This window comes from Salmo salar, chromosome 13, assembly GCF_965601325.2.
Source record: "Salmo salar chromosome 13, fSalSal1, whole genome shotgun sequence".
NCBI lineage: Eukaryota > Metazoa > Chordata > Actinopteri > Salmoniformes > Salmonidae > Salmo > Salmo salar.
Window position 1 is genome coordinate 108,303,720 of NC_138303.1, and position 21,729 is coordinate 108,325,448.

At 43.5% G+C, this 21,729-nt stretch overlaps 1 protein-coding gene across 1 annotated transcript; it reads left to right on the top strand.

Annotated features, from left to right (window-relative positions):
* The first annotated feature begins 3,465 nt into the window (after positions 1 to 3,465).
* LOC106568511 (tubulin alpha chain-like) lies at positions 3,466 to 5,662 on the top strand. Its single transcript, XM_014138930.3, has 4 exons — positions 3,466 to 3,501; positions 3,819 to 4,041; positions 4,323 to 4,471; positions 4,676 to 5,662. The coding sequence occupies exons 1-4, from the start codon at positions 3,499 to 3,501 to the stop codon at positions 5,645 to 5,647; spliced, it is 1,347 nt and encodes a 448-aa protein (XP_013994405.1). The 5' UTR covers positions 3,466 to 3,498; the 3' UTR covers positions 5,648 to 5,662.
* The last annotated feature ends 16,067 nt before the right edge of the window (positions 5,663 to 21,729 follow it).

Consider the following 21,729-nt stretch of genomic DNA (forward strand, 5'->3'; position numbering starts at 1 on the left):
AAGTAGGCCAGATCCAGCAGCTAATGTATTGGTGTCTATGGGAGACACCTAGTTAAGTAGACTGGAACTGACCTATTTTTTTTCCAGTAGTAAACGGCCTGAGTGAACTATCTTCCTTTATCCACCATCTTTGATTAAGGTTATGCCGTGTTCAAAACACCTGGGAAGTAAAAAAAACTCAGACTCTGAAATTCGCTTTGAACTGTCATCCAACTCGGAAACTCGGGCATGGTCGTAGAGCTCTGACTTTCTGACCTGTTATCACTGACGTCATGATTTTACCTCGTTTTTTTTCTTCAGAGTTCAGAGTTGTCTTGAAAGCACAATTAGACTGCCTAAGTTGGGTTGTCAGTAGTTACCACATCCACAAAGTCATAATTATGTCTCTACAATTTCTCTTCTTAAAATCTGATTTTAAACCTAACCTTAACCCTAGCCACACTGCTAACCTTATGCTAACCCTAACCTTAAATTAAGACCAAAAAGCACAGTTTTGTTTTCATTCATTTTTACAATATTGACAATTTTGAACCACCCCAAAGGTTAATCGGTTAGTGCTAGCCGGTATCCTTGGGACGTCCCTACCGTAAACCCTAACCTTAACCCCTCCCCTTCCCTTCCCTTACCTATAACTCTTACCTAACCCTAACCTTAACCCTTACCTTTACCATTTTACATTTCTACTTCAATGGGCATCCCAGATAGCAAGGGTTCTGATTCGAGGAGTACAGCTATGACTGGAAGTTACTTTTTTGTAGGCCTACCTATAAAACATTTTAAAAACAACTCTGCATCTCTACCCAGCCTGGCAAGATTGGCCCAAAGCTTGTCTAGCATCCCCAGTGACTCTGCAAGGCGGAGAGGACATTCTCCACTGCTGGCCTGCTAACCAAGCACCATCGCATGAGCCTGAAGCCACAGACTCCGGCCAAACTCGTGCTTCTATAAAAGGAATACAAAGGCACTGTAGACTGAGGCTTATAAGGCATTTTTCGTTGAATTTGTATTTAATTCTAAGTAAGTCACAATTTATATGAACAATTTATAGACTATAATGATTTAATACAACAAAATGTTGTTTAAATGCTGAGCACTTTATGTCCCTACCACAGCCAATTGTGCCGGACTTGCAAATGCTTCACAATGTATTTCTTTGTAGGCTATAGCCTTGAAATAATTGAAATGATATAGCCTAAATAATTAATTTCCGTTCCTTCTTAGGCTCCCTGTCTGGACCTTGAACTATTTAGAGTGTTTATATGCTGTTTAATATGAAATGTAGTCTATTTGAAATGATGTTTGCTTCTTACAGTCACCTTTTCATGTTTATTTAAATCATATGGTTTGGTTTCAATACTTCATAACCAAATAGTAGGTCCAGGTAGTCACAAAAATAGATGGGTGTTGGTTATATTGTGATTTTAATGAATGGAGCTAATTTATTTCCCTGCAAAGCAGAGCGGTTGTGAAGGATGTGGAGCGGTGGAGCGGTGAGTACCCGAGATTTCACACCACTCAACTATGTTCACATACTCTGATTGGCAATACATTGCATCAGCAACCCAGGGTTTCTATACATCACTGGTCTCAACCACAATCTTTTTTTTTTTTTTTTGGTGCGTTCAAGACAACTGGGAACTCTGAAAAATACGAGAACAAATCATGACTTTCAGTGATCTTCAGATCGGAGAGTCGGCGCTCTAGAACGAGGCACATGTTCCCGAGTTGGAATTGCGAGTTGGATGACCGTTCAAAACTATTTTTCCCAGTCAGAGCTCATCTTTTTCCGAGTTCCCAGTTGTCTTGAACGCATTAAAGTCGGAGATGTCCGAGATCCCAGTTGTTTTTAACGCGGCAATATACTGTGCGTCATAGGTCACAACCAATGATTTATAAAAATACTGGATTGCTGATGCTATGTATTGGCCCATGAGTGGCTTTGAAGCCACCGGTCGGCCATATTGGCTCTCCCCTGTACGAACAGTCCTCCATTGGAGTGAATGGAATTCTACAGAATTTCAATAAAATTATTCAAGGACAAAATTACGTGTTTAAATATTTTTTATAAAAGTGGGGACATTGACATTAGTAATCCAAAAAAGATATACTTTAAGGAAAATATTTTTATATTTTTAAATTTTCATTTTTATGTTTAGCACACATAATATCATTTAAAAGTATCAATTTTTTTAACCTTTATTTAACTAAGCAAGTCAGTTAAGAACAAATTCTTATTTACAATGACGGCCTACCAAAAGGCAAAAGGCCTCCTGCGGGGACGGGGGCCTGGGATTAAAAAAGTTAAATAAATACAATATAAATATAGGACAAAGCACACATCACAACAAGAGAGACAACACAACACCACATAAAGAGAGACCCAAGACAACAAGATAGCAAGGCAGCAACACATGACAACACAGCATGGTAGAAACACATCATAACAACAACATAGCAGCAACACAACATGGTAGCAGCACAAAACATGGTACAAACATTATTGGGCACAGACAACAGCACAAAGGGAAAGAAGGTAGAGACAACAATATACATCCATTAAGGTGTCTGTAATATAATACACGTGGCAAAAACTAATGTAAACATTAATAAATAGATTTTTATTAGCTTCCAGAATATTTGTTACAATGGTGGGGGAGTGTCAAGAGCAGTCATTTAGTGTATAAATCATTGGTCACAACTGATAGCAACGACCAAAGTCAGAGAGGAAGAGAGAGGTTTTACTCGTCCAAAATCTGTCCGCGTGAGATAAGATGTTTTTGTATGGAGGTCTATGAGAGACTGTCAAATTACGCAAGGCTTATTTGATCCAATAGAAGTTTTGTAATGTTTAGGCTGTTACAAATGCACTGATATAAGCGGATGCACATGACATTCCATAAACTTTGAGAAAAAGGACTTTGTTGTTCACACAACTCTCTGCCCTCTCATTGGCTAGAATGGTCCCACATGATCTCGCATGCCTTCAATCATTGAGGACTTGTATTTCCATTGTTAGAGTGATAACTCGGCTATCTTGTCAATATTATAGATAATATTTGCCAAAGTGGATCATCGCTCCTGTTCACGGTAAATTGGGTCCGTGGAGAAAAAATGTTTGATTGGTTCTATAGTTTCGTCATGTTCTGTTAACATGACAACAAAGTGTATTTATGGGCTTCGTTTAAAACTCTGACAGCAATGCAATACAACATTGTAATTTCTATATTCTAGAATTATTTGGAAACTACTAGGCCAAGATCGACACTTCCCCTTTCAAAGGTCAATTGAAAGCCACACCTACTATACCTGATGCTATATAAACTGGGCACATGAGAGAACTTGCCATTGAATGTGTTCAAAGGTGAGTGTGTAGGTTAAGTTGATGTGGAAAATGTAGGTAAACCCTCTTGTGACTTACTTTAACTATGTGTGAAACTGTTTAACAGGTTTAATTAACTCCTCAAAAAAACACCTATCCTACGACTGCAAAAAAAAAAAATGGTAAGTACTTATTCAATAGTTGACTGGGTTTTTCTTTGGACTACCCCCCCCCCCCCCATATTATAAACAGTTACTGTAGAAGTTACATGTAATTAAAGTAGACAGGGAGTTGAATTAAAATGGGTCTTGTTGGCAGTCAATGTTGCTTCTCCTCCCAGCTTGTGTGCTGTACCGGGACTGCTCTTTGGAGTGATTTCTGCTCTCCAGTGACTGGCCTCACAATCCCTCATAGCAGTTAGCAGTTCATACCATTCTCTCTGACTTTTCAAAATGATTATTGTTGGCCTAAGGAGTTTTTTATTTTTTTTTATTGACAGAGGGAGTGTATTTCTGTCCACATTGGCCAAGCAGGAGTCCAGATGGGCAATGCATGCTGGGAGTTGTATTGTCTGGAGCATGGCTTCCAGCCAGATGGGACTATCCATGAGAACGCTGCTCCTCAATTGACTGACTCATCGTTTGGCACCTTCTTCAGTGAGACTGGGGCTGGGAAATATGTTCCCAGAGCCATCTTCTTAGATCTGGAGCCTACTGTCATTGGTGAGGAAGAGCAAGCTGCATGTATAGTGGTGGTCTGCCCTAACCTGGTCCCAGATCTGTTTGTGGTTTTGTTAACTCCTATGTTCATTGTCATTGAATGACCTTAAGAGTTTTGAAGACTGCACAAACAGATCTGGGACCAGGCTCTGTCTGCCCCAAATGGGGAAACAGTTCATGGTATGCATTTTGTAATGATTCAGTGTTTGTAGCATATGATGCGGTTCTGTCCTATGTGGTATAACATTGCCTTTATATTGTGTTTGTCAATGATTTTGTTGTAGATGAGATCAGGAACGGTCACTATCGTCAGCTGTATCACCCTGAACAACTCATCAGTGGCAAGGAAGACGCTGCCAATAACTACGCTCGTGGCCATTACACCATCGGCAAGGAGATTGTGGACTCTGTCATGGACAGGATGCGCAAAATGGTGAGCTGCTGAATGTTTGAAGGGCCACTGCTGTTTACCATCCATTTTTAGATCATTTAAATTGTTACCATTGACTGGTTAGCTTGGCTCAACTATATCATAACCCCCAAAAAATAAGATTGATTACTGCTGAATGTTTAGTTTAAAATCTTAACGTTCCAACATTGGGTGAATTACTAATGAGCCCATGTCTTCTGTCTTCAGGCTGACCAATGCACTGGACTACAAGGGTTCCTCATCTTCCATAGTTTTGGAGGAGGGACCGGCTCTGGCTTTGGGGCCTTGTTGATGGAATGCCTGTCTGTGGATTACGGCAAGAAGTCCAAACTAGAGTTCTCAATCTACCCTGCTCCCCAGGTGTCCACAGCAGTGGTGGAGCCCTACAACTCCATCCTGACCACACACACCACCCTGGAGCACTCTGACTGCTCGTTCATGGTGGACAACGAGGCCATCTTTGACATCTGCAAGCGTAACCTGGGAGTGGAGCGGCCGTCTTACACCAACCTGAACCGCCTCATCGCCCAGATTGTCTCCTCCATCACAGCCTCCCTGCGCTTCGATGGAGCTCTCAACGTAGACCTGACAGAGTTCCAGACCAACCTTGTGCCTTACCCCCGTATCCACTTTCCCCTGGTCACCTATGCCCCCATCATCTCAGCAGAAAAGGCCTACCACGAGCAGCTCTCTGTCCCTGAGATCACCAACGCCTGCTTTGAGCCGGCTAACCAGATGGTGAAGTGTGATCCCAGACGCGGCAAGTACATGGCCTGCTGCTTGCTGTACCGTGGCGACGTGGTTCCCAAAGACGTTAACGCAGCCATCGCCAGCATCAAGACCCGGCGCAGCATCCAGTTTGTGGATTGGTGTCCCACTGGGTTCAAGGTGGGGATCAACTACCAGCCCCCTACGGTGGTTCCTGGAGGAGACCAGGCCAAGGTCCAAAGGGCTGTGTGTATGCTGAGTAATACCACAGCCATCGCAGAGGCTTGGAGTCGTCTGGACCACAAGTTTGACCTGATGTATGCCAAGAGAGCTTTCGTGCACTGGTACGTGGGTGAGGGCATGGAGGAGGGGGAGTTCGCTGAGGCCAGAGAGGATATGGCTGCTCTGGAGAAGGACTATGAGGAGGTGGGAGCAGACTCTGGGGATGCCTGTGAGGACGAAGAATACTAAATCCTGTTTGACAGTACTTTTTTGGTCTACAGTAACGTCTAATAAAAAGTGTTGAGTTGTAATTTTCATAAATCGCTGTGCCATTTGAGTTTTTTTTAAGATGGCTTGGTTGGCATGTGGTTGTAACTAGGTTGAAGGGTCACATGATGGGTTAGTTAAGCTTTGTGGGAGTGTGTTCAAGAGAAAGTTATTTAAAGGGGTACTTCACCTGCAGATCAAAGCAAGTGCTGCATGTAGCCACCTGTGCACATTTGTTTAAATTCTTCGCTAGTTTGAGTTATTAGCCCAGTTATAGCTAATTTCTAGTCCGTCTTAGTGTCAGTGTTGTATTTTGAAACTTAGCTTATTTAAGTACCCAATTGGCAGAGGGTAGCATGTCTGCTTCCCGAATGTTATGGGAATAATGCATTTTATTTTGAGGTGGTTGCTTGCCTCACACATTTTCAGTCACCTTGTCAGAAGGATAAGTGTATGAACTGGTTAATGTCAAGCCCTGCATGTTTTCAAGTCTCATGGAGTGTTGACCTACAGAGCACCACACTTTCTGCTACTGTTGGCTGAATTACAGAACAGCTATTTCCATATTAAAATGTTGTGGGATGCATTTAATTGGTAGGCCTACATGGCCACAAAGTGGGTACAGCCTCTGTCCACATTAAACGTGAACCAGATTTTTCACAATGTTCAAGTTTGCGCTGAGACCTGACATTTCTCTGTGCCGAAAACAATTAAAGGGAACGTTGGCCATGACTGAGGCGGGGTTGGCTTGGGTGTGTCCTTACCATCTGTTAATCTTGCCCGCAGCGGTTTCCTCCCACTTAAACTTCCTGCAGGTTAAGCTTAACTACAGATGTATGGCGAGATGCCGGTGGAAGCTTTCAATAGGTTGGTAGCCTACAGCATAATGAGAATGCAGTTGACTTGACGTAGCTATTCTGAACAGTTCTGATAAATTCCAAAAGTAACTGGTCCATGTATAATAAACCCTTCGCGTAATACCAAATAAGTTGTGTGTGTGTAGGTGGCAGGGAAGTCAGGAGAAACTAACTGGAGTAGTTTAAAACAAACTCCAAGAAACCAACATAAAAATAAACATGCCGGTCGCACACCTATACAAAATTCACGAACACGAGGTGAAACACACGTAATTAATGGGATTGGAACCAGGTGTGAAGGAAGACAAGACAAAACCAATGAAAAATGGATCAATGATGGCTAGAAGACCGGCGACGTTGACTGTCGAGCACCACCCGAACAAGGAGGAGCATCGACCTCGGCAGAAGTCGTGACGGGGGTTAATGCGGTAATGGAGGGGAAGCTTTAACATGTAACATACCTGGTTCACTCTCCTCAGGACTTTAAACGGCCCCACAAACCGCAAACCCAGCTTCCGGCAGAGCAGGTGGAGGGGCAGGTTTCGGGTTGAGAGCCAGACCCTGTCCCCAGGTGCGAACACTGGGGCCTCACTGCGGTGACGGTCTGCGCCAAATTTCTGGTGCCGTACGGTGCGCTGAAGGTGGACGTGAGCGGTGTCCCAGGTTTCCTCCGCGCACCGGAACCAGTCGTCCTACCGCAGGAGCCTCGGTCTAACTCTGATGCCAAGGAGCCAGAACCGGCTGATACCCCAACACACACTGAAAAGGAGAGAGGTTAGTGGAAGAGTGGCAGAGCGAGTTCTGGGCCATCTCTGCCCGGCGCGCCGCCACCCCCCGGCCGGTCCTGGCAATAAGACCTCAGAAACCTACCCACATCCTGGTTAACTCTCTCCACCTGCCCGTTAATCTCAGGGTAAAAACCCGAGGTAAGGCTGACTGAGACCCCCAGAAGTTCCATGAACGCCTTCCAGACCCTTGATGTAAACTGGGGGCCCCGATCAGACACTATATCCTCAGGCACGCCGTAGTGTCGGAAGACGTGTGTAAACAGAGCCTCCGCAGTCTGTAGGTCCGTAAGGAGACCGGGCAAAGGGAGGAGACGACAGGACTTAGAAAAAACGATCCACAACGTCCAGGATCGTGGTGTTACCTTGTGAAGGTGGAAGATCGGTTAGGAAATCCACCGACAAGTGCGACCACGGCCGTTGTGGAACGGGTAAGGGTTGTAACTTACCTCTGGGTAGGTGTCTAGGAACCTTGCACTGGGCGCACACTGAGCAGGAGGAAACATAAACCTTCACGTCCTTAGCTAAAGTGGGCCACCAGTATTTCCCACTAAGACAGCGCATCGTCCGACCGATCCCAGGATGATCAGAGGAGGGTGACGTGTGGGCCCAGTAGATCAATCGGTCGCGGACAGCAGACGGAACGTACAGACTCTCAGCTGGACACTGAGTGGGAACGGGCTCTGCACGTGACGCCCGCTCAATGTCCGCATCCAGCTCCCACACTACCGGTGCCACCAAACAAGAGGCTGGGATTATGGGAGTAGAATCTATGGACCGCTCCTCTGTGTCATACAGCCGGGACAGTGCGTCTGCCTTAACCTGTTATGGCTAGGGGGCAGTATTTTCACGGCCGGATAAAAAACGTACCCGATTTAATCTGATTATTACTCCTGCCCAGAAACTAGAATATGGATATAATTATTGGCTTTGGATAGAAAATACCCTAAAGTTTCTAAAACTGTTTGAATGGTGTCTGTGAGTATAACAGAACTCATATGGCAGGCAAAAACCTGAGAAGATTCCATACAGGAAGTGACCTGTCTGACAAGTTCTTGTTCATCTTGGCTCTTTTTATTGAAGACTGAGGATCTTTGCTGTAACGTGACACTTCCTACGGCTCCCATAGGCTCTCAGAACCCGGGAAAAAGCTTAATGATATCGAGGCAGCCTCTGGCTGAAACACATTATCGCCTTTGGTAAGTGGCCAATCAGAGGACAATGGGCTTAGGCGCATGAACGAGTCGACCCCATGCTTTATTTTCTTTCGTCTTTTTACCTAAACGCAGATTCCCGGTCAGAATATTATCGCTTTTTTACGAGAAAAATGGCATAAAAATTGATTTTAAACAGCGGTTGACATGCTTCGAAGTACGGTAATGGAATATTTAGAATTTTTTTGTCACGAAATGCATCGTGCTCGTCACCCTTCTTTACCATTCGGATAGTGTCTTGAACGCACGAACAAAACGCCGCTATTTGGATATAACTATGGATTATTTTGAACCAAACCAACATTTGTTATTGAAGTAGAAGTCCTGGGAGTGCATTCTGACGAAGAACAGCAAAGGTAATAACATTTTTCTTATAGTAAATCTGACTTTGGTGAGTGCTAAACTTGCTGGGTGTCTAAATAGCTAGCCCTGTGATGCCGGGCTATCTACTGAGAATATTGCAAAATGTGCTTTCACCGAAAAGCTATTTTAAAATCGGACATAGCGAGTGCATAGAGGAGTTCTGTATCTATAATTCTTAAAATAATTGTTATGTTTTTTGTGAACGTTTATCGTGAGTAATTTAGTAAATTCACCGGAAGTTTGCGGGGGGTATGCTAGTTCTGAACGTCACATGCTAATGTAAAAAGCTGTTTTTTGATATAAATATGAACTTGATTGAACAAAACATGCATGTATTGTATAACATAATGTCCTAGGGGTGTCATCTGATGAAGATCATCAAAGGTTAGTGCTGCATTTAGCTGTGGTTTGGATTTATGTGACATTATATGCTAGCTTGAAAAATGGGTGTCTGATTATTTCTGGCTGGGTACTCTGCTGACATAATCTAATGTTTTGCTTTCGTTGTAAAGCCTTTTTGAAATCGGACAGTGTGGTTAGATAAAGGAGAGTCTTGTCTTTAAAATGGTGTAAAATAGTCATATGTTTGAAAAATGAAAGTTTTTGTATTTTTGAGGAATTTGTAATTTGCGCCACGCCCATCATTGGCTATTGGAGCAGGTGTTCCGCTAGCGGAACGTCTAGATGTAAGAGGTTAATGTTCTGGGAGCCTGGTCTGTAAGAGAGGGTAAACACAAAATGGGTGAAAAACATGGCCCACCTTGCCTGGCGAAGATTCAGTCTCCTCGCCTCCCGGATGTACTCCAGATTGCGGTGGTCAGTCCAGATGAGAAAAGGGTGTTTAGCCCCCTCAAGCCAATGTCTCCACACCTTCAAAGCCTTGGCGACAGCCAACAGCTCCCGGTCCCCCACATCATAGTTTCGCTCCACCGGGCTGAGCTTCTTAGAGAAGAAGGCACAGGGGCGGAGCTTATGTGGCTTACCCAAGCGCTGAGAGAGCACAGCTCCTATCCCAGCCTCAGACGCGTCCACCTCCACTATGAATTGCAAAGACGGATCCGGATGAGCCAAAACAGGAACTGAGGTAAACAGAGCCTTCAGTTGCCTAAAAGCCCTGTCCGCCCCAGCCGAACACTGCAAGCGCACCGGACCCCCCTTCAGCAGTGAGGTAATGGGAGCAGCTACCTGACCAAAACCCCAGATAAACCTCCAGTAGTAATTGGCAAACCCTAAAAATCGCTGCACCTCCTTCACCGTGGTGGGAGTCGGCCAATTACGCACGGCTGCAATGCGGTCACTTTCCATTTCCACTCTTGACGTGGATAGGCGATACCCTAAGGAGATGGACTGTTGAAAGAACAGGCATTTCTCAGCCTTGACATACAGGTATATGGGGCAGCAGGTTAGCCTAGTGGTTAGAGTATTGGGCTAGTAACCGAAAGGTTGCAAGTTCAAATCCCTGTGCTGACAAGGTACAGATCTGTCGTTCTGCCCCTGAACAAGGCAGTTAACCCACTGTTCCTAGGCTGTCATTGAAAATAAGAATTTGTTCTTAACTGACTTGCCTAGCTAAATAAAGGTATACACCACTACACCCTGCCCGTGCAGGTCCCTGAAAATCTCATCTACAAAAGATTGGAAGACTGATGGAGCATTCTTCAACCCGTACAGCATGACGAGGTACTCATAATGCCCTGAGGTGGTACGAAGTGCTGTCTCCCTCTCTGATACACACCAGGTTGTACGCACTCCTGAGATCCAGTTTGATTAAAAAGCTCACCCCGTGCATTAACTCAATCGCCGTGGCGATCAGAGGTAGCGGGTAACTGTACCCCACTGTGATTTTATTGAGACCTTGATAATCAATGCACGGGCGCAGACCTCCATCCTTCTTCTTCTTCACAAAAAAGAAACTCGAGGAGACGGGTGAAATGGAGTACCGAATGTACCCCTGACGCAGGGATTCGGAGACATATGTCTCCATAGCCAACGTCTCCGCTTGCGACAGGGGATACACGTGACTCCTGGGAAGTGCAGCGTAAACCATGACATTTATCGCACAATCCCCCCGTCGATGGGGTGGTAATTGAGTCGCCTTCTTTTTACAGAAGGCGGGAGCCAAATCGGCATATTCGGGGGGAATGCGCACGGTGGAGACCTGGTCTGGAATTTCCACCATAGTAGCACCAACGGAAACCCCTACACCTACCTGAGCACTCTCGCGACCACCCCGTGAGAGCCCTCTGTGGCCAAGAAAAAGTGGGGTTATGACACGTTAACCAAGGTAGACCCAGCACCATGGGATACGCAGTCGTGTCAATAAGGAAAAGACACATTTTTTTCCTTGTGACCCCCCTGCGTCACCATACTCAAAGGAGGTGTGGCCTCCCTGATAAACCCTGACCCTAATGGTCGCCTATCTAATGTGTGAATGGGGAAAGGCACATCCACGGGTACAATGGGGATCCCTAAACTATGAGCAAACGCTTGATCAATAAAATTCCCAGCCACGCCTGAATCTACTAGCGCCTTATGCTGGGAACGAGGGGGGAAAAAATTCTGGAAAAGTGACAGACACAAATATATGGGCAACAGAGGGCTTTGGATGAGAATGGTGCCTACTCACCTGGGGTGGCGCCAGAGCGCCCTGCCTGCTGCCTCGATTCCCAGAAGAACCTACCCGGCACCGACCAGCAGTGTGACCTCTGCGGTCACAGATGGTGCACGAGCGGGAACCCCCTCCGGTCTCCCTGTGCCCCCTCTCTCCCAGCTCCATGGGTATAGGAGAGGGGGTGCGGGAGGATGGAACCACCAGACCCCGATCTGGACGTCCGCGAGCATGCCAGCAAGTTGTCCAGCCGGATCCACCAGCTGGTCGAAGGTGAGGGTGGTGTCTCTGTAGGCCAGCCCCCTGACGGACGTCCTCACGCAGACTGCAGCGGTAATGGTCAATCAGGGCCCCGTGATTCCATCCCGCACCGGCTGCCAGGGTCCTGAACTCCAGGGCAAAATCCTGGACGCTCCTCGTCTCCTGCCTCAGATGGTAGAGGCGCTCACCCGTCGCTCTGCCCTTGGGTGGGTGGTCGAAGACTGCCCGAAAACGGCGGGTGAACTCCTCATAACGGTCCAACGCCGCATCTCCTCCTCCACACACAGCGCTGGCCCATTACAGGGCTCTCCCGGTGAGGCACGAGACGAGGGCGAAACTCTTCTCACAGTCTGATGGAACTGGGTGCACCGTGGCCAGATAAAGGTCTAATTGGAGGAGGAAACCCTGGCAGTCGGCAGTATTTCCGTCGTACCCCTGAGGCATGGATATATAGATTCCACCGGGTTCAGGTTGAGAAGGGGTGCGCAGTATAGACCCCGGTTGGGCTGATGGAGGCGCTGGAAGAACTCCCTGTCTCTCCCAGCGGTCCATATTCTGGACAACGCAATCCATGGTGGCGCACAGATGGTGAAGCTTCTTCGCTTGCTCCTGGACGCGCTCCTCCACCTCCATGTCCATGGTATCCTCTCCTGCTGACTTCATAATTTTGGTCGGAGATTCTGTCATTGTCGTGTGTGTAGGTGGCAGGGAAGTCAGGCGCCGGAGAAACCAACTTGGTGTAACTGGAGTAGTTTAATTAATTATAAAACAAACTCCAAGAAACCAACGTACATAAAAATAAACATGGGTAAACATACCCGTCGCACACCTATACAAATTTCATGAACACATAACCACAAACAATCTCCGACAAGGACATGAGGGGAAACAGAGGGTTAAATACACAGCATGTAATTAATGGGATTGGAACCAGGTGTGAAGGAAGACAAGACAAAACCAATGGAAAATGAAAATTGGATCAATGATGGCTAGAAGACCGGTGACGTCGACCACCACCCGAACAAGGAGGGGCATCGACTTCGGCAGAAGTCGTGACATAAGTAGTGTTCTGCTAATTAAACAATTTTCACCTTTTGTCATTCCCAGCCTCTACAGATACTGTGCTACCTTAGCAAACATGTCACTGGTCATACCTTCCTGTGTGGTGTCCTGTATACGACAGTAGTTCCCTGATCCTGATGCCAAATACACAGGGTTTCTCCCTCTCCAGTTTGCCCGATACAATTCAATAATAAAACACTACAAGTAAAAGTTGTCTAAAAATGTTTGGCACAGTGCCAGGTCTCTCTTCAAAGATAACGGTATCAAGCTTGTCAGTCTGGACTCCCATCACATCTTGCAAGTTACCAAGCGCCGGCACCATAGATGCATCTGTGAACACATACACTCTTCTATTTCCAATGTCAGTTAACCTATGTTGAAGTTTAAACAGGTCAGACTAATTTTGGACTCTCCATCGACATCCGTTAGTGAGTAGGCAAGCTGGAGTTAAGGTCTTTGCCAGTTCCCCATTGAAGGGCATGACAGCGTAGATCGGCTCCTGGCCCCTCAAAGATACTGGGGATCGGTCAAACGCACACACACACAGGGCACTGATTACATTATCAATGGTGATTATGATTAGCGTGATGGAACCAAACTGATCGCTGCATTCACCTTGCTATTTCACTTCAGCTATATGACTGGTAAACACATCATTATGAAGGTGAATTGGGTCCTTTGACCAGGTCAAATGTCACCAACCTGATTCAAGTGTCCTCCCTGTTCCATTTTATAGGAATGCTCACAGCGAGGGCATGTCTGCGTGATGCTGAGGGTCCCCTTGCTAGTCTTCTTTATGTTGCATGTTCGGCTGCAAACTGGACATCTCTCGAACAACTCAATCCTCATAATGTACTTCCTCATCTTATGAGGTGGTGTTGACTGGGAAGACCTGTGACAGGGTGATACAATAGACAGCCATGTGGTAAATTGCATTTTGTTCTAAAGAAAGAACAGAGCTTTATGATAATGCACTACATAACCAAAATTACACTATTACTTGTATCTGCGACTCTTATGACAAAAAAATAGCTTCTGTACATCAGAACAGCAACTAATCACCTCGAACTGGACAAAGATTTTTTCTTTAATGAGTCTGATGCGAAGGAAATACTGCTCTCCAGAGACCAAGCCCAAATCCCCTTCATTTGTGTGAAGAAAAGGCAGAGATACAGAGGGAGAAGGTTTGGGTGCCTTGTGAGGATTCGTAGGCGAGTGAGTAAATCACCATTACCATCGGTTCTATTGGCCAATCACTGAAAACAAACTGGATGATCTATGGTCGAGATTATCCTACCAACGGGACATTAAAAACTGTAATATCTTATGTTTCACCGAGTTGTGGCTGAACGACGACGCAGATAATATAGAGCTGGCTGGATTTTCCGTACATCAGAAGGACAGAGCAGCTACGTCCGGTAAGACGAGGGGTGGCGGTGTGTGTCTATTTGTCAATAACAGCTGGTGCGCGATGTCTAATATTAAAGAAGTCTTGAGGTATTGGTCGCCTGAGGTAGAGTACCTCATGATAAGCTGTAGACCACACTATCTACCAAGAGAGTTCTTATGTATATTATTCGTAGTTGTCTATTTACCACCACAAACCGATGCTGGCACTAAGACCTCACTCAACGAGCTGTATAAGGCCATAAGGAAACAAGAAAATGCTCATCTAGAAGAGGTGGTCCTAGACCACCTTTACTCCACACACAGAGATGCATACAAAGCTCCCCCTCACCCTCCATTTGGCAAATCTGACCATAATTCTATCCTACTGATTCCTGCTTACAAGCAAAAACTAAAGCAGGAAGTACCAGTGACTTGCTCAATACGGAAGTGGTCAGATGACAAGGATGCAATGCTATAGGACTGTTTTGCTAGCACAGACTGGAATATGTTCTGTGATTCATCCAATGGCATTGAAGAGTATACCACCTAAGTCACCGGCTTCATCAATAAGTGCATTGACGACATTGTCCCCACAGTGACCGTATGTACACATCCCAACAAGAATCAATGGATTACAGGCAACATCCGCACCGAGCTAAAGGCTAGAGCTGCCGCTTTCAAGGGGCGGGACACTAAGCCGGACGCTTATAAGAAATCCCGCTATGCCCTCAGATGAGCCAAACAGTCAAAGTGTTAATGTAGCACGAGATTGAATCCTACTACACCGGCTCTGACGCTCGTCGGATGTGGCAGGGCTTGCAAACTATTACGCATTACAAAGGGAAACCCAGCCGCGAGCTGCCCAGTGACACAAGCCTACCAGATGAGCTAAATGCCTTTTATGCTCGCTTCGAGGCAAGCAACACTGAAGCATGCATGAGAGAACCAGCTATTCTGGACAACTGTGTGATCACACTCTCCGTAGCCGATGTGAGCAAGACATTTAAACAGGTCAACATTCACAAGGCTGCAGGGTCAGATGGATTACAAGGGCATGTACTCAGAGCATGCCCGGACCAACTGGCAAGTATCTTCACTGACATTTTCAAGCTCTCCCTGACCGAGTCTGTAATACACACGTTTCAAGCAGACCACCATAGTCCCTGTACCCAAGAATGCGAAGGTAACCTGCCTAAATGACTACCGCCCCGTCGCACTCACGTCGGTAGCCATGAAGTGTTTTGAAAGGCTGATCATGGCTCACATCAACACTATCATCCCTGAAACCCTAGACCCACTCCAATTCGCATCCTGCCCCAACAGATCCACAGATGACGCAATCTCAATCGCACTCCACACTCCCTTTTCCCACCTGGACAAAAGGAACACCAGGTGACTGCAATTAATTATCAGGTAGAACAAAAAAACAGCAGGCTCCGGACATCATAGGGTAAGAGTTGAATCCCCCTGTCCTAGACAATACAGAATACACTTTCTACAAACTAATTAGCAAATCCGATTTCTAACTTTTTCAAGAGTTTGTTCTGCCCACACATCCCGACACTATCAGCTATACCTCTGTCCTGATTCTTTAATATTGCAAGAGATAGTGTTACTTGAGTTATATTACCACATGTACCTTTGTGATCCATTATCATTCCTTTATCATCAAATGTACTAACTCCTGCAGTTTCGAACACCCAAATAGTTTAACAATTAACTGTAGTGTTTCTCACATCTATTCCATTATCCCCATAGCTGTAGAAACATTTATATCTACTTTTTACAATAGTAAACCTATCATTATGAGGACCATTTAATTCAGTTTTTATGTCATATGTTGCACATTCATGTTCTCCCAAAATAGTTTCATTTAATTCACTTCTACCTTTAGTGCTACCTAATGCCAATCTGCATTCTATGTTACACAAAGGTATGTAGTATTTTCTCTGAATACATTGAACATTTTCCATTTAACACATTCTTCAACTGATGCAAGTTCAGGTACTATTAAAATATCAGAATAAGGTGATTTGCTACACAAAATGCAATTGTCCATCCTATGTTTAGTTGCTGCTTACTGAGCCCACTTATACACGCCATTTGTTACTGCTTTTCTAAATTGTTGATCAATGTTTGATTCTGGGGTAGTTTCTTCATTGTAGCCACACCAGTTGGTAGCAGATGTCCAGATTTTCTGCATCAACCCACTTTCTTTTGGTTTTTCTATTTTCTTAGTTGGTGTACTTGTCTCTAGTGGGAGGTGATTTTATAATTTCTTGTAAGTTTGTCACTGTTGCTGTCAAAGCCATTCTACCATTCTTCATCTGTCCTGTTTCACTGTCTGTTAAAAAGACCATGTGAGGACAGAGAAGTTGATGATAAGAAAGTCTCCTTTCCATTCTCCTGTTGTTGTTACTCCATCCCCTTGAACAACACCTCTGTCAGGGGTATCTGCCAGAGTAGGTATGTCATCAGGAGCAACAGGCATGTCATTCCTCCCCATCCCTGGACTCTCTGGATATTCAAGAGAGAGTGTCTGTTGGCTGTTGGAAGTTGCTCCTTGATCCACCTCTTCTTCGGCTCCTGCCTGTCTCCTGCCTGTCTCCTGCCTGTCTCCTGCCTGTCTCCTGCCTGTCTCCTGCCTGGCTCCTGCCTGGCTCCTGCCTGGCTCCTGCCTGTCTCCTTCCATTCTTCTGGAACACTCGGACCTGGTCACCTTGGATCACCAGACGTGGAACCTCTGGTCCTGGTTCAGGTTTCTGCCTTCTTTCTGTGAGGCATTCAAACTTAGAGACTTATGGCCTCTGTTTTATGATCACACCATACATCCACTTATTTCCATCACTCATCATACACCAACTAACATTCCAGCTGAAGCTGGCGACCCCTCTCCTTCTGGTTCCTAAGCATAAGACTTGGAAAGTGAAAAACAAAAACACAACAGTATCGACAATGTGATATGTCATGCATAAATATATTCATGAAAACCGAAATCTGAGACCATGACAATTCCAACTCTCTCTTCACCTGACTCTATGCCTCCAGGATACTTTTCTGCTAAATTCAACTAAAATAAAAGCCCTAAAAAGCTTCCTCATGCTTTCACCCAGTCTTCCCCTTTCGGCTCCAGGTTCTGAGAGGTGTTCCAGTCACATGCTAGTCACCTGCTAATGTAAAAAGCTGTTTTTTGATATAAATATGAACTTGATTGAACAAAACATGCATGTATTGTATAACATAATGTCCTAGGGTTGTCATCTGATGAAGATCATCAAAGGTTAGTGCTGCATTTAGCTGTCTTCTGGATTTTTGTGACATTATATGCTAGCTTGAAAAATGGGTGTCTGATTATTTCTGGCTGGGTACTCTGCTGACATAATCTAATGTTTTGCTTTCGTTGTAAAGCCTTTTTGAAATCGGACAGTGTGGTTAGATTAACGAGAGTCTTGTCTTTAAATATCTGTAAAATAGTCATATGTTTGAGAAATTGAAGTAATAGGATTTTTAAGGTATTTGAAAATCGCGCCACTGGATTACACTGGCTGTTACGTAGGTGGGACGATTACGTCCCGCCTAGCCCATAGAGGTTAATCTGATCTTCTGTAAGTTCTGTCAACCTTCCTGTCTCAGGATTTAGTTTCCAGAGCTTCCCTAGGCCTAGTAAATGTAAACAGTTCTCTGTCCAAATCATAACTAAAACGTTTTATAAATTGTCCAACCCAAATTCAGAATTCAGTCCTTAGTGCTTCATCCCCTTAAAAAATTACATTTATACTAGACTTTTAGTACCAGTAATATCTATTCTTATTACAGACCCCCTTTGCCTCTGGTTTTCTGTCATGAGAGGCCTGGTAATGAAAGGTCAGTAACCTATTCCCCTTTAGTCTTCCAGTTCCAGCATGTCTATTTCAGATATAGTTCACAGGTCATCAGACGCAGTTGTCCCTCACTCTTCAGCCGGTTAGGGAGGGTTAGAGTTTCACATACACTCGTAAAAATATCTCTCCCATGCATTAAAGCATTCTGACATCACCTTCCATGATAACTCCCTTATTTTACTGGCGATCTCTCAGACGAGTTACAGATCATGTAACAACATAACCCTCGCAGTAAGCCATACTTCAATATCACAATGTTGCAAATTTTGTATTGAAACAAAAAACACAATGAAATCATCTATACTCATATCATAATCCATTTGGAGTGACTGTCATCCCTTGTTAACAGATATTCCCTTCTATATGCAGACTGAACAAAGCACATTTGTATATTTACCCAAAGACCATAACCCCATGGAACTGATCATTTTCCCTATGAACACATGATCCAACAACAACATGTTAAATAAAAAAATACAATTATTTGAGTAACTAGTCAATTTAAGATTACAACTCTTCATAATTTTCATATGGAAATAATACAATTTCAAAGTAATTGTACACTGAATAGAGACTGGTGTTTCTTAGTCATTTTATATTTAAATCCCACCTGTTCCAATCATTTCTAGTGAAGTTGATCAGTCTTCACGGGAAATTTTTAGGATTCAGGGAATTTGACACAATTAAATGTTTCCTCTCCCTTCTCTGTCCCTGTCCTTCAGAAACCATTTAGATACATTTCAAAACATTTCCATCTTCCTGTATACCCAGTTTAAAACTGAATTGAAAAAGGTCCATCCAAATTAAATCCCAGAGGCCCTTTCCAGTAATCTTATCATTTTAACCTGTGTCATTAGTTTAGTATAATACAAAACTATTGGTTAACCACTGTAGAACCTTCAAAAAGTTGATGTTGTCTTATCATCTTGTTAGTCAAGACGTAATTCAAACAGATTACAATGTCCAGAATACATAACTTTCCTGCTCAAATTCACTAGTGTTATCTAACTATAAAACCAAACAATAGTGATGTTTGTTCATACCTTTTATTTCAAACATCGCACTAGTTGCTTGTTTGCTTCCAACCGCAAATTATTTTATTATTTTTTATTTTTACAATCTCAAGGCTCAATTTATTCATCATATAACCTTGTATTGAAACCTTAGTTTTTCTATTTACTAAAATATCTCATCATTAGAGTGCTATAAAGACATTAATAATATATTACCATTCACATACTGTCAACACTCATTAAACATCCATTAGTTTAAGATTAACCTGTAAAGCACCAAATGTAGAAAATACATCAGCCAATTCGTATGTCACTTCAATACATTTATTTCGAATACCGAAACAAAGACTACGTTTTTCTTGAGTCACATGGTTCTCAAAACCCCAAATATGTTGTAATGAACAGAGTTGAACCAAACTTTCTGAATCATTAGTTCCTACTATTTTTCCCTATGACAGTCAAACACCCAAGCTAACGTTTAACTGTGCTGCTTGCAATAATTCTAATTATATTTCCTCCCTGACGTTTACTGACACTAGCAAAAAATCAGACATTTATAAAGTAATCCATTCTTCTGCACTTTGGTATATCCATACTAGTGCTTTTGACATCCCACCAAAATAGCCTGAAAAACATTACCAAGCACCCCATTTTACACTATCCCTTCTCTAAATAAATCCTCTAACGCAGGTTCTTTCCCGTTATATGGTGTGTACTTGCTGGTAGGTCAAGAACACAGGAACTGGACTCGTTTATTCAGAACTCCATTTATAGCCTAATCTAGATACTTTTACTCTTAAAACAGCCGACTATCACTAACTGCTTTCCCCAGTATCGCATTCTCCAAGGACATTTCCGACAAGAGAAAATGAAAAACCCTTCAGGAAAAGAAAGTGTACATTTCGTTAGTATTCACAATGTTACCTTTTAGTCAGCAAGCCAATTGTATTACTTTTATACTGAATATTATAATTATAATTCCACTATCCTTACTCCAATCATTAAATGTTTGTTTCAATCCTCCACTATGTTCATAAACTAACTAAAACATTTTAAAAGTTTTAATTTCAATTTGGCAATCCCAATGCTGGCGTTTAACCCAATGAATTCTTTAAACCGACAAACATTTCCTCACGCTCTTTATTCCATTCTATAAGTGTTTTAACAGTTTCAGAGAATGTCGGTATAAAATGTCTAACAATATTGAAAACCCCTTACGTTTTCCTGAGCATGCGCGGAGAGTTTAGCCATGCCTCAGAACGCATAGTTTCTATCCGATCCCGGGTTAAGTCTTGCCTTCAGAAATTGAAAACCTCAAATATGTTAAACTTTGCTTTGCCTGTTCCTCCAACTAATTTACTAAGGTGGTGATCTCTCATATAAGTTTATTTTCCGTTGTTTGACGCTAATAACAAATCATCCACGTATTTTATCACCACAGAAACTATTGTTTCAATGCTAAATGATATCAAGTGGGACTATTTGTAAATCCCATCGGTGCTCTAACAACAGTTAGGCAGAACGTGATCTAATACGTCTTCCATCACATAGAAACTGTAATCTCTATTAATCACTCATTGATCGAACGGAGACCATACACCGCTATGTGAAAGTTCCATTCTTATTAACCTCAAAACGATTAGTTGTTGCTCTATCGAAAAGGATGCAAACTCTCGTACACCTGCATTCCTGCTACTGCATCAGGCTCCAGTGTCTCCCTACACACATTCTTCCCACATTCTTCCCATAGTCCCATATCTAAAACAGGGAGCTATCTTCTTACGTTTTGATATTTTATGGTTTTTATGGCTCTACTCACCCCTCGCACGTCTGCGAGGCGAGCAGAGTCACATCTGGTCCCCATCGTAATGTATTTTCTGATGATAGAATGTTGATTTCAAAACACTGGTAAATTGAGCTTCTTATTCTGGGTTTATTTGATTCTATTTATCCAGTTTACCGGGTAATGTTGCCCTACATTATCCAGTTTGCTCTTTCTCATTCAAACCGAATTGGTGGAATTATTGTGCGCTTCTCTCAGCGACTCCATGGCTTTACTAAATTCCATTACTTTAACTTTATTACGTCCTATTTCTCACACTTTCCCGTCTAATTCAGCTGTTGTTTATATCTACACTTTCTTATCTCTTTATATTTATTCACTTATGATATTCTATCCTACTGTTACTTATATTCCTAATTTATCCTATCTATTCTCTATACTTGTAGAGTCTCTCCAGACCCACTCTCTCTTCTAATTGGTGTAACTTCTTAGGGGTCCTGCAACTACAGTGTTACCCCCCCGTTTTGCTCCTACCGTCCTTCACGGTGCTGTAATATCTCTAGTATATACTACAGACTATACCATGGTATGGTTCTTTATGTATTTGTTGTTACTATTTATTCTAAATAGCCTGAGTTTATTTTAACCATATCTGTTGCCTATCTGTATGTTTTATCTCTCTACTTCACACACCAGTATATACTATATTTAACTGCAGTCTTTAGCTTCTCTGATTCACTTCCTCAACATAGAGAAGCTTCCACTCATTCAGGTTTTTATGGTACGATGGAAGTCCTGCCTAATCGGGTCAGTTTCCCTTCCTCTCCCATTTACGTTCATACACAATA